This window comes from Gossypium arboreum, chromosome 9, assembly GCF_025698485.1.
Source record: "Gossypium arboreum isolate Shixiya-1 chromosome 9, ASM2569848v2, whole genome shotgun sequence".
Classification (NCBI taxonomy): Eukaryota; Viridiplantae; Streptophyta; class Magnoliopsida; order Malvales; family Malvaceae; genus Gossypium; species Gossypium arboreum.
Genome location: NC_069078.1, coordinates 27,515,650 through 27,534,301, shown reverse-complemented (window position 1 = coordinate 27,534,301; position 18,652 = coordinate 27,515,650). Strand labels below are relative to the sequence as shown.

General features: G+C 36.9%; 1 protein-coding gene across 1 annotated transcript; it reads left to right on the top strand.

The window, feature by feature from the left end:
* The first annotated feature begins 1,112 nt into the window (after positions 1 to 1,112).
* On the top strand, positions 1,113 to 1,994 carry LOC128280430 (uncharacterized). Its single transcript, XM_053018577.1, has 3 exons — positions 1,113 to 1,353; positions 1,615 to 1,757; positions 1,842 to 1,994. The coding sequence occupies exons 1-3, from the start codon at positions 1,113 to 1,115 to the stop codon at positions 1,992 to 1,994; spliced, it is 537 nt and encodes a 178-aa protein (XP_052874537.1).
* The last annotated feature ends 16,658 nt before the right edge of the window (positions 1,995 to 18,652 follow it).

Sequence of the window (18,652 nt, the reverse complement as noted above, 5' to 3'; positions counted from 1 at the left end):
GTCATGTGGTATCTGTGGAGGGGATTAAGGTTGATCCTCAGAAAATTGAGGCTATTTTAGATTGGAAGCAGCCTGATATTGTGTTAGAAATTTGTAGTTTTCTGGGACTGGCTGGGTACTGTCAAAGATTTGTAGAGGGGTTCCCTCTTATTGCCGCACCCTTAACTAAGCTGTTACGTAAGGGCGTACCTTTTAACTGGACTGACGAGTAACAAAAGTGCTTTGGGAAGCTCAAGAAAGCTTTGACTGAGGCTCCTGTCTTGATCCAGCTGGTGTCTGGGAAAGAATTTACTATTTACAGTGATGTGTCACACGTTAGTTTAATCTCTATGTTGATGCAAGAGGGTAAGGTGGTAGTTTATGCGTATTACCAGCTTAAGACTCATGAGGCGAATTACCCAACACATGACTTGGAGTTGGCCGCAGTGGTATTCACATTGAAAATTTGGAAGTATTACTTGTACGGTGAGAACTGTATCATTTAAACGGATCACAAGAGCCTCAAGTATCTCCTCACTCAGAGGGAGTTAAATCTTAGGCAGAGTAGGTGGATCGAGCTGCTTAAGGATTATGACTGTTCGATTGAATACCACCCTAGTAAGGCCAATGTGGTGGCCGATGCACTGAGCCGTAAGGCTATGACTGATTTGAGAGCAATGTTCGCACGTCTTAGCTTATTCAATGATGGTAGTTTATTGGCAGAGCTCTGAGTTAAACTAGTGTGGATTGAGCAAATCAAGAATAAACAGTTGGAAGATGAGTCATAGGGTCTTCGGTTCCGTCAAATTGAGAATTGTAATACTGTGGATTTTGGGCTGAACAATGAAGGGGTAATTTGTTTTCGAGGAAAAATTTGTGTACCTAATGTTATTGATTTGAGGCAGTCTATACTGCGAGAGGAGTACTGTAGCGCCTATGCTATGCACCCGGGTGGAAATAAGATGTACAGAAATCTCCGTGAGATATATTGGTGGTCGGGGGGTCTTAAGCGTGAGATTACCTATTTTGTGGGGAAATGTTTAACTTGTCAACAGGTTAAAGTAGAACATCAGCTGCCTTCTGGGTTACTTTAGCCGATCAAGATTCTGATGTGGAAGTGGGAAAGAGTAACTATGGATTTTGTAAGTGGGCTACCCCTAACGCCTTTTAAGAAAGAATCAGTATGGGTTATAGTGGATCAGTTGACTAAAACTGCCGATTTTATACTAGTTCGCACAGATTATTCGTTACAGAAACTGGCTAAGTTGTATGTATTCGAGATAGTGAGATTGCATGGGGTACCAGTTTCCATTATATCCGACAGAGATCCTCGCTTCACGTCTCAATTCTGGAAAAAGTTACGTGAAGCCCTGGGTACTCGATTGGACTTCAGTACTGCGTTCCATCCTTAGACAGATGGTCAGTCAGAGAGTGTGATTTAGATACTGGAGGACATGTTAAGGAGTTGTGTGATCGACTTCTGAGGTAGTTGGGAGGATTACTTGCTGCTAGCAGAGTTTTCTTACAACAATAGCTACTAGTCTAGCATATAGATGGCACCAAACAAAACATTATATGGTCGTAGGTGTTACACTCCTTCATGTTTGACTGAGTTGGGTGAGTGGCTTGTTCTAGGTCCTGAGCTAGTATCTGATATCGAGGATAAGGTCAGATTAATTCGAGATCGACTGAAGGCAATGTCAGACAGACAGAAGTCATATGCGGTTCTAGAACGTAAGGAAATTGAGTATTCTTTAGGAGTCTTTGTCTTTCTAAAGGTCTCACCATGGAAGAAAGTGTTGAGATTTGGGCGTAAAGGCAAGTTAAGCCCATGGTTTATTGGGCCTTATTGCATATTGAAGCAAGTAGGATCGGTTGCCTACCAATTAGAGTGGATTCATGATGTGTTCTGTGTCTCGATGCTGAGACACTACAGCTCTGATCCTATGCATGTGATATCAGTTGAGGAGATTGAAGTTAGACCAGATCTGACTTTCGAGGAGGAACAAGTCTAAATCTTAGATCGAGAGGTGAAAGTCTTGAGAAGGCAATCAATCCCTTTAGTGAAAGTTCTTTTATGGAATCACAGTTCTGAGGAGGCTACGTGGGAACCTGAGGAATTTATGCGACAACAATACCCTCACCTATTCTCACCAGGTAAATTTCGAGGCCGAAATTTCTTTAAAGAGGGTAGAATTGTAACGCCCCAAATCCTGAAAACCCCTGTTAAATTATTTTATGTGTATACGACATCGTTGTATGGTTGCCCCAGTGGTTTGGTGCTCTGGAAGTGTCTAGGTAGTCTTGGGTTCAAGCCTTGGCTTGAGCAAAATTGTGCTTCTATTTGAATAAACCCCTGTTTTCAGTTAATAGGCTCTTAAATAATTGGGGGGAATCATGTCATAAAAGGCATGTTAGTCTAGTAGTAAGTGGCGTGTTTGTATGCCAAGGGACTAGAATTCGAGTCCTGTTGCATGCAAGGGTGTCCTTTTTTGCAATTGACCGTGTGGGTAGTTGGATGTCTTTGGGACTCTAGTGGTTGGACGGGTGAGGAGTAGTTGAGGGAGTTTGAATATGTCAAGTGAGGGAAAAGGGGAGAGATTCGGGGAGAAATAAGGGGAGTGGATCAAGGAGTGGGGGGAGAGGTAGTAGTTGGCCAAATGTGGGAGTCTCTATAATGCCAATTCGGTCATAGGCAAGTGGAGTGCCAAAATTTTGTTGTGGATTCCTCTCTTTTTTCGTCAATTTTCTTTCTAGTGTTTCTTTGCATTTTGAGGTTGTGGCCGAATTGACCTTTGAGGATATTTTATTTTCCTTTCTACTTCAAACCATAACCGAACATCCTTCTAACTATGGCAAAAAATCTTCTCTTCTCTAAAGATTAACAATTTCTTTGGCCGATTCTTTTCCTCTCCTTCCCTCTTCTCAACATTTGTTGCCTATTTCTTTGTTTGGCCGAATACTCTAAGTGTGGGACTCTTCCTCCTTCTCTTCTTTCTTCTCTGGTTGATTCTTCCTGGGGTTCTATTGAAATTTTTTGGTTTTTTGGGGGCCTAATTTCTGTAATTAAGGTGTGAGGCTGAATACTCTTTCCCTACAAGTGGTACCTTCTCTATTAGTAAGTATCTTAACTCTTAAATACAATTATGTGGGATTGTAGAATTTGATTAATTAGTTAATTGTTTCATGTGAAAGTTGAAGCTTTGGAAAGAATACGTAGATTTTAGGAGCAAGAGGTGTTTTACAATAGCTCGTTTGGTAAGTAGTGATGATTCTGTTAAAGTTTTCTACAATGCTATAGTCATGTGATTAACCGTAAATACTACTAATGGTGGAGTTGTTGTGGTTGATCATATGTGCTTTGATCACGGAAGTGCTGAGGCTACAGTTACATTGCAAGTGTGTGAACACTGCCATTAGATGTGAAACTGCAAAGGCTGAAAAGCCAGAAAGTGGGTTGTTGACACCACATGGGCATGTGAGCGCCCGTGTGGCAAGCCGTGTTACAAAACATGGGCATATGGTCGATGAGATGGACATGAGCATTTTCATGGGTTGAATCGATACTGGGCCACATCGGGCTGCACAAGGCCAAGTAGGCCCAATGGACCTGTGGGCCCCACATGGGAAAATCGCACAAAACATGGTAGATTCTAGGCCAGGCTGTGTAAACTACACGGTTAAGGCCATTTCTGGGCTAAGTGGGCCATATGAGAGTATGGGCTCACAATATGGGCTTAGGGCCCATTATCACCGATTGACTGTTAAGGTTGCACGGGTTGCCTAAGACGACTGTAGACCTATTGTTGGGTCGGTAAGTATACTTAAACCCTGTACTGATGAATGACCACAATACCCTTGTGAGGTAAATTGACAAAAATACCCCTGTATTATGCCTGACTGTTTCTGAGCATGATAATTCTGCATACACATATGTTATGTTGCATTACATGAGGTGGGATATATGATTTTGGAGGAAGTGTACTGAAAGGCTATAAGCTTATTACTGGCAGCTTTGCTGTAAATACTGATTTAGTACCGAAATCGGTACGACTTGGTGTGTAGGGTTAGGTGGGTCAATTTTATCCCAACATGGTGTGTAAGGCTGGTACGGAGATGGTGTGTAGCGGATGGATTAGGTAGGACTCTGTGTTTGCATACGGTACTGTATTAGGCTAAAGCCTAGAAGGCTTCTGTTACTGAAATGGGCTCAGACCCAAACTGATTCTATTACTGAGAAAGGGGCTAAGGCCCTAACTGGAACTAACAGGCCTAGGCCCAGATTACGTTTACTCTTATTGTTTGTTATTTTTGGATTTCACACACTAATTTTTCGTAAACTCACCCATCTAATTTTCAGTACAAGAAATCCCCAGGCTTAGACAGATCGAGGCGACGGAGGACTCAGTGGTGGCTACTCAATGTAGTTATTTCTTTTTATACTATAATTAAGGTTTTATTTTGGGTTTTTAATATGTAATATGGCCGCTTTAATTTTTATTTAATTTGGGGTTTTATTTACTTGAATTTTTACCTATTAGTTGTAGGTCTCAGGTTTTAAAATTAAAAAGTTATAAATCGATGATTTACTACAAACACCACGTTTACGCAATGAAATATGAGAGTTTTCGAAAGAGCTATTGTTTAAAGAGTTCACTGACAATCTAATATGATTTTCTAAAATAATTTGAGTTTTTCATATGAAAAGACCTCCAAAGTTTTAATCAACCCAAAGGAACTTTTAAGAGGAATGGTTTCTCATAAAATTTGTGTTTTAGAAAAACACGCCAACGTGACATCACAAATTCGGCCGTAACGTCTAGGCTGGGTTTGGGGTGTTACAAAATATGTGAAACTTTAGGGGCAAAATATAAATTTTCCATAATATGATTTTTGGACTGATTTGAATAGTATAATAATTGAATAAGTCAAATGTGATATTTTAGATCAAGAAAAATGAAGTTCGAACTTAGAACGGGGGAAAAACGAGTATTGAACGATTTGGTCCTTTTCGCCATTTTAGGTCGTTAATAAATGTATTGATTTGTGTTAATTATGCAATATTATTATATATTTGATTAAATTTTGAAAATTAAAGTAAACGTTCAAATTGAGTAAAAATGCAGGATCGATCACGATCGTTGCGTAGTGAAATATGAATTGACAGTAGAAGACCAAGGTTAGACCATGGCAATGTGATAAGTGAAATAAGTGATTGGCATGTAAGACCATATCTAGGATATGAAATTGTGCTAAGTGAAATAAGACCATGGCATCTAAGTGAAATAAGTCCATGGTATCAAAGTGAAATAAGTCAAGGCATTGTGCTAAGTGAGAAATTTCCCAGTTGAACCTTAGGAATAAAATAGCTTTGGACACAAGTGTGGTACTATGTGAAGGCCACTTTGTGAATATAATAGCTTTGGACACAAGTGTGGTACTATGTGAAGGCCACTTTGCGAATAAAATAGCTTTGGACACAAGTGTGGTACTAGGTGAAGGCCACTTTGTGAATAAAATAGCTTTGGCTACAAGGGTGGAACTATGTGAAGGCCACCCTATATCCGTTATTATTCCGATGTGTTCAACGGGAAATGACTAAGTGTAAACAAATATGACTATGTGATGATTAAATGTGAAAGAATTATGAACCACTAATATTATTTGATGTTGAATTGAAATAATGTGTTTTGATTGAGGTTTAAGTGTATCAACTGACATAGCCAAGATAAAAAAATGAAAGTAAAACTAATTTAAGCGATATAGGTACGTACGAAATCTATATGAATGTTGAATGAAAGTTAATACACAGGAAACGTGAGAGAGTAAAATTTGCAATAAAACAGTTTTGGACAGCAACAGTTGTGTGACTTTGAAAATCGTGAAAAATGGTGGAAATTGAATTAGAGGTAGAATAAGATATGAAATTAAATATTATTGAGTCTATTTTCAATAAAAGAAACGGTGTATGCAAAGAAATTTTATATTACGAGATATTTGAATTTTTGTGAGACAGGGTCAGAATGATTTTGAAATCCACTGTTCTGACTTTGAAAAATCATTAAAAATTGTGTAAAAATAATTATTCATTATAGGTTATATTTTTAAAATTATTATTGAGTCTATTTTCAATATAAACAAATGGGAACATCATCTGAATCCCATACGATGAGATAATTAATTTTTAGTGAAGAGGGGTTAGAACTATTAGATAGTGAAATAAGGGAGAATTTAAGGAATAAAATATACTTATTGGATAGACTAAAAATTATGAAAATTTTATGGTAAGAAGATATGTGAGTCTAGGTTTTTTTAAAATTATTGGATCTTAATTTAGAGTTTTGTAACTCAAGATATAAATAATTTAGTGACTGTGACTCGAGTAGACAACTTGAGATGAACAAGAGTAAATAGTGGAACTATGTGCAATTATGATTGTATTATCTTGAGAACATATTGTGAGAATTGGTAAAAGCATGTTAATAAATTTCTTATTATTTACATACCAACTTACTAAGCTATATAGCTTTCTCTGTTTATTTTCTGTGTTTATAATGTGTTCAGGTTAGCTCGGGTTGGAAGTTGCCAGAGAACCTATCACATCAAACTAACAAATTGGGTATTGATAATTCTTATACTTAAGGTCATGGCATGTATAGGGGACTTGGTTATTTTTTTTGTATGTGTCATAATTGTTTTGGCCTAAATTGTTGGCCTGTGCTATTTGAAAGTTCATTGTTGTGTAAAGCCATTTGATGTTGATATATTGGCTATATTATAAGTCCATGATGATGCGTTTCAAGAATGTCTATGCTTACATATGTGGATGAATGAGTGGTGATATCTATGTGTGACATAAATTTGTTCGCAACAGCAAGTTAGATTAGTGCACAAGCTAGGGACATGGCCATGCGAGCCACACGACCGTGTCCTAATATCACAAGGGAGTGTGCCCCTATTTTTCATAAAAATTTTCAAAGTTTTCTAAGTTCTCGGTTTGGTCCCGAGCCACATGATTTGGGCTTTGTAGGCCTATATTAGGGACTTTAAGATGAAATGTGAAAAGTTTAAAATTTGAACGCAAATTCATGACCTGGTTTTATACGATTGCATGTGTTTATGTCCGGTAATGCCTCATACCCAATTTCGGTGTCGAACATGGGTAAGGGGTGTTACACTAATTTAGTTACGACTCATTTGGAATTGAAGTATTCGAGTTCGGGTTAGGATTTACGATTTGGACAAGATTAAGGTGTTTTTTTATATACAAGTATTATGTGTGAAAATGATGAATTTGTTTATGGTTTTTATATGATAAATTAAATATTTTTAAAGTATTATTTAACAGGAAAAATAACATGGTAAGTGATGGTGTGGATTTAAGGTATGTGTTTTAACTTAAATCTTTTTGATGTATTATGCTATTATTGGTAATATATGATTTTGATCTAACCTCATGGTATGTGGCATCATGGCCTATATGTTCATTATGATTTGTTCACATTGAAAATTTGATATGTTCATTTTGTAAAGCATGGATTACCATGGTTATCGATATTTGATTTATACATTATTGCATGTTTAACATGCTTAATGTTCTAATAATGAGAATGCATGCCATGTCACATTTCATGGGGTTGCAACTATCTATAAGGAGAAAGATGTGGCAATTTAATAATCTGTAATTTTTGTTTGTTGATCCACACATGTTATTTGGTAGCTTGTCTGTGATTTTGGTAACTTGACCACAAATATGTGTTTCGACAGCTTGTTTGCAATTTTGGTGGCTTTGACAACATATGTGTTGGTGTGTTCTAGATGGAAGGATTCTGGGAAACTCTTTTTGGTGTGTAGCGGTGATGGGTAGGAAATTTTTGAAATTTTGCATATATGTTTTATAAAAATATTTGCATTATCATAATCATGTCCATAAAGTTTGCCTTTTCGATTATTATGTGCTTAATAATAATATTTTTTTATTTAATCTAATTTCTTGTGTTATTTAAGCTTCATATAAAACTCACATTGACCTTATTAGCTCACTCCTTTAGTTTCTTAAAACTTTTAAGATAACACTCAATGATAGAACTTGGATGCAGTAATTGGAGGAGATTCTTGGTTTTGTTTTAAAATAAAGTATATAAAACTCTTTTGGGATTGTTTTGGACTATGGACTTTGGTTTGTTTTTGCTATTTTTATTGTGCCATGAGAACTCAATATGATATTTAGAATGCATGCATAAACTTTGGATTTTAAAAATCTGAATTTTTAAACTAATTTAAATATAAAGTTTTCAAATGTATTATTCAGTTTGTTGTGTATTTTTAAAAACAAGACATCTGCAAAATAACATTTCAAAACTTGATATGAAAGCTTTTTTCTTTGAAATAATAAAAGTAACAACATGAATTATTTGGAAAAACTTAAATCGAACATGCTTTAATAATTATTTTCATTTCTAAAATTTCTATCAAAGATAAATAATGTTTTTCTAAAAAGTGTTTTAAAACATATTATCTCTTGAATTATTTCTACAAAATTGATGTAGCTTCCAAAATTTGGTCATAACGTTTAGGATATGTTTGGGGGGTTATAGTCAAGCAAAGGTGTTGCAACATCCAAGAATCAATGTTGCAATACCCTTAATAGTGGAACACTCTTAGACCTTGGGGTTCTCGACGTCGTAACAATGAATGGCTCATGTCGCAGCATCCTTAGCAGTGGCCATGAAACCAATAGTGATTTGCAAACTTAGAGGCTTGGTGTTACAACTTTAGGCTCAATGTTGTGACACAACACCCTTACCGTCATGACATTCTCGACAATCTACTCAATGTTGATTTCTTGTTGAAGTCTTGCACCCTTGAGGTAATAGAGGCTAAGTGTCGCAACACCCACATCAAATGTTGTTCTCCTCAAGGTTTGGTCATCATCATCTCTGTTGGATCCGGTGCCCTAAGTGTTGTAACACACTAAACCCGGCCTAAACGTTATGGCCTCATCTGGCGATGTCACATGATAGTGCTTTCGAAAACTAATTTGTAATCCTTTTTGGTTATCTTATGCAATCTTTAAATCCATATATTTGTTTCCAAAACATTATCCCTTTATTTACACGTTGTTATAAATTGTGGAAGCTTTTTAAAACAATTTCCGTAGTAGTGAGAGTTTTGAAAGAAAACGTTTGTAACTTTTGAAAACCCATGTTTCCCTACCACTAGTGATTACGAATTATAAGCAACGATAAACAAATCCTAAATTAAAGTAAAAATCCATAAAGGCCTTATTACAGTAAAAATACCCCAAATAATAATAATACTTATAATCAAAATCAAATATGAAAATATATGCGGTTGAGTGGCCACCTTTGAGTCCCTCGCTACTCTGATCCACTTATGTTTAGGGATTACCAGCGTAGTGAAACAAAAGGGGCAAGTTTACGTAAACTCAGTGTGTATTCCCCATGCACAAAAGTAGATAGTATATAGATAATCACAGTCTGACATAAGCCCTTTTTCTATAGTAGTGTCAGTCCAGTTTGGGCCTTAGCCCATCTCAGTACAGTAATAGTCACATATATGCAATCACAAGATTCCTACCCAACCAGCCTTTACACACCATCTCCGTCCAACCCTACACTCCATGTGGGGATATAATCAACCCACCCAACCCTACACTCTAAGTAATGCCGAATGCGGCACCATACAGTAGTATGCAGCTAAGCTGCCAGTAAATCAGGCTCGAGGCCTATCAGTACACTTCCTCCGCATAATATAACCCCCAACCCAATGTAGTGCAATATACAACATGTCATGCCAAATCATAGTACTATACATGCATTCAGAATAGTTTTAGTAGCATTCCGCATACATAGTCATACAAATGTTTACATCATATAAGGGTATAATAGTCATTTCAGTCAATCAGAGGTCTAAGTACACTTACTGACCCAACAGTAGGTTCACAGTCGTCTTGGGCAACCAGTACAACCTTAGCAGTTCAACTGTGAAAATGGGCCCATAAGTCCATGTCATTTGCCCATGTAGGCCCACATGCCCGTGTGGCCCACAAGGCCTAAAAATGTTTTTAGCCATGTGGATCACACGGCCTGGCCAAAATAATCCCACACACCTGTGTGGTTCACCCGTGTAGGGTCCATACATCCTTGGGGCCCACTCGGCCCAACTCATGAATCGTACATGGCCTATCTCGTTGACCACACACCCGTTTTTGAACACACGGCCTACCTCACGAGTAGTAGAACGCTCGTGTGGCATCAGGATTCACATTTCTGGCTTTTTGCCGATTTCAATTTGAAAGGTTGTGTTTTCACACACTTGACTACGAAAAGTGCGCACACCATTCTTGAGCACTCCAAACCTATATTCAATCATAACACACAATTGATCATATAACAACTGGATTAAAACGACCCCTTATCAAAACACTTGTCCAAAGATCGATTGTCACTAGCCTTGATTGAACGACTGAGGCTTTGCACACTTAAACCGTTGTAAAATATTGATCACTACCTCCTTAGTGATTACCTGCATTCCAACCGAATCCTATTAACCATTATTCACACAAACAGTTTGAACCAAATGAATATCCAACTTACTGAAAGTGTACAATCGTGCAAAGAAAATGGGTTAATTGAAGACCAAAACCGAAAAGGAACAAGACCAAGGTAACCACAATCCAGTAGAGAGCAAAACTCAAAGATCAATAGCAACGAAGAAAGAAAGATATGTACAATGAGGGAAGCAGAAGAAGAAAAAGAATCGGCAAAAGAGGGGAAAGAATGTCTATCATTGACAAGCTTGAAGGGCACAATAGATATAGCAACCACACAACTAGCAATATTTGACAGAGGTTCTTGGGATTAACAAAATACAACCGAAACACTGGGGATAGAAAGCAGAAAGTCAGTGAAAAAGTGAAATATTTAGGGAATCAAAATTGCAGCAAAGGAAGGAAGTTTTGGGAAACAGACCAATTCGACAGAGAGAACTAGAACAGTGAAAATTGGCAGGAAAGTAAACAATATGAAAAGCAAGACAATGACCAAAATTGAAAGAAAGTGCTCGGCCAAAGAAAACAAGAAAGGGATGTTTGCTAGAGGAGTAAAAGAAAACAACGTCAGAATAGAAGGAAAAAGAAAGATATTTGTTAGCTAAAGGAGTAAAAGAAAACAATGTCAGAAAACAAGAAAGGGACATTTGCTAGAGGAGTAAAAGAAAATGACATCAACAATAATCGGCCTCCAAGAAGAGAAAACAGTCAACAAAAATAGCAATGGGGAGAAAGTACCATCCAAAATCGAAAACTTGAGAAACAACAGTTCAAGTTCGGTAGCAACTCTCCCACTATCTTTAAAGTCCCACATTTTACTCTTTAAATCCCTCAAAACTGTCCACTGCTCCCTCAACCACCTAATTCAAATTCCACCACAACTTTTCAGTAGTTCAGTTTGACTAAAACACCCACACGGCACTAGCAGCAAAATAAAACACTCCATTGCACATCCCAAGACTCGAACTGAAGTCCCCTAGCACTTTGCCACCCTACTTAACCACCAGACCAGTAGGCCTATTCTGTCATGTTATACTGATATCTAATTATAAACCTACTGACTAAAGCTAGGGGTTTATTCATTTAAAACAAAACTTTTGCACAAGCCAAGGCTTGAACCCAAGACTTCTCGAACTCTTCCCAGGACACTTAACCACTGAAGCAGACATGCAATTGTGTAACACAACACACAAAAATAAATATCAAAGATTTGCTTAAGGCATTACAAGTGTAGTATTTTCTATTAAGAGTATGTCTAAAGACTAATAATGGGATTATTGTAATCACATACTCATTTTACCTTGTTTGTTAATATAAGGTATTGTTATTTTTATTTTCATTTTCTGTATGTGTAAATAAACTAATTAATAATAAAGACTTGAGAATAATATGATTATTCTTAAAATGTCCTTAGTCTAGTATTTTTGTGGGCTTGGACAATAATAATGCATTAAGACTAATTTATAGTTGATCGATGACAAAGTCTTTTAATTGACATAGGGATGTCAAAATCATACTTGAGTATGTGTTAGAGAACAACATACTAGACTAACCTATTATGAGTATGTTTCTTGGATTAAGATGTAATAGTCACAACATTACTCATAGTGATAACCATGTATACGATACTCAAACTTGAGATCATCATTGTCCCAAAATCGTGAGTTGTATATTTTGATAGAGTCAAACATCTATATAATAGGTTGTACTATAAAGACAAATGTTGGGTATGTGACCACCTCTAGACGTGCTAACGTCCAAAGTTTGAATGCTGCAATAAAATATAAAAAGTCAAGGTAGTTTCCGAAGTATATGACTTGAGTTATAATATAGATTTACAACAAATTAGGTGAGTACTTCGAGGATTGTATCTAAGGAAGGCGAATGCAAGATCAATTCTAACCTAAACACTAAAAGATCTAATTAGTGCTTTTAAATTAGTTATAGCATGAAAATATAAAATAAAATATTTTTAAGGTTTTTATAATAATAAAGACAAAGTAATATAAAATAAATAGTCTTTAAGAGATACAAAACAAAGAATAAATCAAATCTTGATTATGGGTGATTAGCTCGCTTCGATAATCTCCATCAAATATTATTCTGGGTTCCTCATCAATCAACTAGTCACTACCCTAATAGGATATTCCAAATCTTCCACTAACATAATGAGTCAACAAGAACTACTTCTCTTTGGACCTCATGTTCAGACTGGCTTAGGGTCAAGGTGGTCACGGATGGGCCATACTAATTTTGGGTTAATTCCCACCTTTATGACTTCTTAAGATTGTCAGGCCTAGCGTTTGTTTCATGTTCTTCCTTTCCCAAATAGTAGATCCGTGGAATAACCCTACAAAGCAGTTAATAGATCATACCTCCACTAGCTAATCCCCCATGGAGGGATTAGTTCCTCATGACTTTCATAGATAATATAGAATTGATTTAAATAGAAAGCATGATAATTAAACTGACAAGATAGAGTGAATGAAAGAGCTTAATTGTATTGAGATTAATCGCGAATCCACAAATTTTGAATGCTTCCACAATTCAATCTCTTGAAATCAACAAGAACAACTGAAATAAATCTAAAACTTAATAATGAAATACTAAACTAAATTTTACGTAAAAAATCTAGGCTAAATGAATGGTGTCCATAACATGTGCCAAAGGAGCCTATTTATAGATTTTAAGTGGTTGTTGTTCTTAACCCTAGGTTAGTTAACATTCTCTAGCCTTAAGTTTGATTGTGTGAACCAAAACACCCCTTGGATCATGTTTTATATCATCTAGAGTCAATTTCACGATAGTCCAGGACTTGTGTCACGACATAGCATTCGGTGTACTCCTCTTAGGATACCTTCAGGGGTGTGTCGCGACACCCTTAGGCTGTGTCGTGACATCAAAGGAAATCTTGAGCTTTCTCCATTCTGCTTGCTATGTTGTGACATCAAACATCTTGTGTTGTGACACAATGACCAATATCAGTTTAGCATGCCTTCTAAAGGTCTCTTTCGCTATCACAAAGTACGTTAGCTCTCCTTTAGGCCTCTAATGTCAATAAAAGACTCAGTTTGCACATTTTATCGAATATAAATAAAACTATGAAAACTTAACTAAAACCTAATGAAAACGCTTGTATTCAAGCTCGTTAAATGGAAAAACAAGTTTAGTCTGCTACACCGAATTAGGGCAAATCAAACTCCCCAATACTTAAGTTGCAACATCTCATTTTTAGTTAAATCAGAATAGTGGTTTTGGAACCATAAATTTGAGGTCAAAATATTTATTTTATTATTAAATTGAGGTTTACAACATGATTTTATGATTGTATGAAGATTTCGCTAGGAAATTTTATCATTTGAATGCTTAATTCGATAAAAAGGACTAAATCGCGTAAAGTACAAAACTAGAGTTCTATAAGTTAAAGGGATATTATAGCTATGACATTAAATGTTTGGAGGATTTATGTTGTAATTAGACCATTAATAGCATGATTGGAAAATTATGGACATGTTATATGTGTTTTTCAAAAATTATAATTAAGGTTAAAATAGTAAAGGAATAAATTAACTTAAAAATTAAAAGAAAGGAAATATGTAGCATCTTCTCCATGCTATTTTCCACTGAAAATTAGAAACAAAGTAACTCCATTTTTGGGCTTGAAGGTTCAGCCAAGTCTCCTTGTGCATGTAAGTGTGATTTCGTCTCGTTTTTTATGATTTCTATGTTTTTAGAGTCATTGCAACTTAATCTAGCTAGCCTAGGGACTAATTTGCGAAACTGTTAAAGGTTTAGGATTGTACCATTGATGACAAGGTGTGTATATTGATGTTTGATGATGGAAAATGAATGACTTTTGTTAGATAAACAACATTTGTTAAGTGATTTTTGATAAAATTGTCAATTAGGGATAAAATTGAGAAATGTGATAAATTGTATGGTAAATGCGTGAAATAAGGAAAAATATGGGCTGCTATGAGAACAAATGGAATTCGATTGGCATGGGTAGGGACTTAATTACATGGATTTCTATTTTTATGGGGTAGGGACTAAATTGTAAAGATGTTGAAATGTTAGGGGAAAAAATGTAATTTTTCCATAATATGATTTTTAGGTTAAATTGAATAGAATGAAAATTAAATAAGTTAAATTTGATTATATATAGATCAAGAAAAGCGAAGTTTGGATCTAGATCCAAGGAAAACTAAAGTATTGGACTAGTCTATCCATTTCGTCATCTTTGTGATCGAGGTAAGTTCGTATGTTAATAAGCATTACTGTATTTGTGTTTTAAATGCTTTGTGATTGAATTAATTGTGAATACGATCTTACGGAAATGTTCAACAAAGATTCAGCAATGTTAAATCCCAGATGAACCTTCGGAATAGATAGGATACAAAATGACATGTCATTAGGGGTTATGTGATTTGGGTGCTGGTCCGTATGTTTTATCGGTGGCTGAGTTATCCGGCATGTGTTGCAGATCCTCGTCAGCTTGTGTAAACAGCAATGTGTAGTTATGTCTTGATCGTCAGCTTGTATGAGCAGACCAGTTGATAGCTCGAGTGTAAACATTATATGAGATTTGAGATTGAGATAGCTACGACTATGTGTAACACCCCAAACCTGTATTAGTGCCAGAGTAGGGTTACGAGGTATTACATATCAATTCATAACATATATCATACATTCTCATAAATCATAGGTATTACAGATCAATTCACAATATATATCATAAATTCTCATAAATCATTCAACACAATCACATTGTCCCTTATATGGCCCTACAAGGCCTTAAACATGCTTTAGAAGTGGTTCAAGATTAAACTGATAACATATAAAAATTTTGGAAACTTAAAAAAAAATTCAACCATACAGGGGTCACATGCCCGTGTGAACAGGTTGTGTGCCTCACACGGCTCCTGTAACACCCTAAACCTGGCCTAGACGTTATGGCCGAATCTGTGATGTCACATTGAAGTGTTTTTCGAAAAACATAATTTCATTAGGAAGTCCGTTCTATATTAAAACCTCTTTGTAATCTTAACAAAAATTTAAAATATCTTGTTCATTGTTAAAAATCCAGTTGTTTAAGCAAAATGTTAATCAAATTTGATTGTTATTACACTTTAAAACAATTTTTGTTGCGGAAGCTTTTAAAAAAATGTTGCGTAAACATAGTGTTTTGAAAAACATTTATCTTTATGAAAATCCGCAGCCTACTAGTAACATATATGAATCAAAGTGAATAAATCCCAAATTAAAATAAAAACTTAAAGAGACCTTATTACAAAACAAATACCCAAATTAAATTACTCATAAATTAAAAGTTACAAATGGAAGCAAATGCGGTTACGTAGCCACCATCGAGTCCCTCGCAACACCAATCTACCTAAGGATTACCTACATAGAAAAGCAGAAGGGTGAGTTTATGAAAACTCAGTGTGTAATCCCTTAACAACAGTCAATCATTCAGTAGGCAATTACAGTTTGGGCCTAAGCCCGTTTCAGTAACAATTCAATTTCAGTTAGGGCCTTAGCCCATACAGTATCAGTATTAGAGTGGGCCTTAGCCCATTACAATAACAATACAAAATGCAAACAGAAATCCTACCCAACCAGCCTCTACACTCCACTCCATCTAGCCCTACATTCCATTTGGGGATAAAATCAACCCATCCATCCCTACACTCCAAAATAGCACCGGTTGCGGCACTAAATAGTGGTTGCAGCAGAGCTGCCAGTATAGTACACTTCCTCCAATCAATAATAAACCCATCCCCATGCAACATATCATAATATTATGCATGTATGCAATACATATATAAAATGGCAAGCTCGAATATAGTCATACATACTTAAGGGCATAACAATCATCTTACCTCATAGGGACATAACAGTCAATTATCAATTTAGGGTCTAGGTATACTTACCAACCCAACAGTAGGTCCACAGTCATCTCAGGCGACCCATGCAACCTTAACAGTCAAGTAGTGAAAATGGGCCCAAGACCCACAATGCGGGCCCATGTTGGCCCACACGCTATTGTAGCCCACTAAGCCCAAATATGGCCTTGGCCGTGTGAACTGCAAAGCCTAGCCCAATAATCTCCACACGTCCGTTTGGTTTACCCGTGTGGGACCCACAAGCACATGTGGCCCACACGACCCATTTCTACGCAACACGGCCCAAAACGGCCTTAGCCCATGAAATCACTCATGGTGGCCTCTACGATCAAGCACTCACATTTATGTGTTCAGATTACCACACGAGTGAGCGCATGCCAATGTAGCACCAATAGTCATATTTTTTGACTTTTGTCGATTCACTATTTGGGCAGTGTTTACACACCTGATTGCGAAAATGTGCTACTGGCCCACGAGTATTCCAAACCTATCACAATCAGAACTTTAGTTAAACACTTATCAAATGAATTGTAAAGAACCCTAGCCAACACTTGTTCAGGAATTTACCTATCCCTTGCCTTGATTGATCACCCTAGAACCGTTGCAAGAGATCGTTTTCAATCCCTAAACTACATGCATCCCAAACACCACTTGTTAACTATTACCATACACGCAAGCCATTAAACCAAGCGTATAGTAACTTATCGAAAGCATAGACTAAGAGTGAGAGACAGTAGTATTCGGCCAACACCTAAAGCACACCCTTAATCTGAGGCACTAGATGGATCAATCGCACTCCCTAGCAAAAAATAATAGAAAGGAGAGGTGTTAAACAAAAGACTATTTCGGTTGAAGAAAGAGAATAGAAACTGTGCACTCTAACCATGGACAGAGTAGTCGGCTAACACAAAAGATGAAAGAAGAGAACTAAATGAGAGGGAAAGAGAGGAAATAACCTTGTACTCGAATATGACTAATCAAAGATCAATTGCCCAAGACCGCACAGAGAGGGGAAGAGATAAGGTATTCGGTAACAATAGAAAGATGAAAAGAAAGGAAATATGTAAATTATGAAGGGAGTCCAAAGAGGGGAAGAAGGTATATTTGGCCAAGAGAGGGAATCGATTGGGGAAAGAGAAAAAGAGGAGTCAATGAGCACTTGCCCAAAACCGAACACAAAAGTAAGAGAGGGAAAGTAAAGAGGGGGATATTATTTAGCAAAAGCAAAGAACAAACACAGCAAAATACTCGAATGGTCAGTAGCCAATTTCGACTGCCCCAAAAAAAAGAAGGAACAAACACAAAAGCAAAGTCAGAAGCAGAAAGTGAGGAAAGAGCAACAAAAAAAATGCACTGTAACCGAAACAACGCTAACCCCTAATGCTGAATTCCTCCCCAAAACTGATTCCAAAGGGTGTCTACAATCCCAATTCGGCCCTAACACACCCTCAACTTCACAACCCCTTGATTTTCTCCCCCCTTTCTTCTCTTAAATTTCGGGTACACAATCCCCTACACCCCTCAAACACTCTAACGACCATACAATGCCTCGTATGGTGCCATCTGTATGCTAGACTGATAGCTATTGTTATACGCAAACTCTGCTAACAGCAAGTAATCCTCCCAACTGTCTCGGAACTCTATCACACAACTTCTTAACTGTCCTCCAATATCTAAATTACCCTCTCTGACTAACCCTCTGTCTGAGGATGGAACGTCGTACTAAAGTCCAACCTTGTACCCAAAGCCTCGTGTAACCTCTTCCAGAACTGAGAAGTGAAGCAAGGATCTCTATCAAATATTATGGAAATCGGTACCCCATACAATCGCACTATCTCAGACATATACAGTTTAGCCAGCTTCTACAAAGAGTAATCAGTACGAACATGTATGAAATGGGCAAATTTGGTCAATCGATCCACGATGACCCATACTGAATCCTTCTTAGTTATTAAGGGTAACCCACTTACGAAATCATAGTCACTCTCTCTCACTTCTAAAATGGAATCTTAACTGGCTGAAGCAACCCTAAAGGTAACTGATGTTCCGGTTTGACCTACTAGCAAGCAAGGCATTTACTTACAAAATTGATAACTTCACACTTAAGACCTGGCCACCAATATATATAACTCAAGAAGGTCGCGACACATCTTATTCCTGCCGGGATGCATAGCATAAGGACTACTATGCGCAT

What these genes read in the sequence shown, in the direction of transcription:
- LOC128280430 (XM_053018577.1), top strand. Translation starts at nt 1,113, where the DNA reads ATGGATTTTGTAAGTGGGCTACCCCTAACGCCTTTTAAGAAAGAATCA. An exon ending in AAAGTTACGTGAAGCCCTGG is followed by an intron (nt 1,354 to 1,614) that starts GTACTCGATTGG and finishes GGCTTGTTCTAG; the next exon opens with GTCCTGAGCTAGTATCTGAT. An exon ending in GAGTCTTTGTCTTTCTAAAG is followed by an intron (nt 1,758 to 1,841) that starts GTCTCACCATGG and finishes TGCATATTGAAG; the next exon opens with CAAGTAGGATCGGTTGCCTA.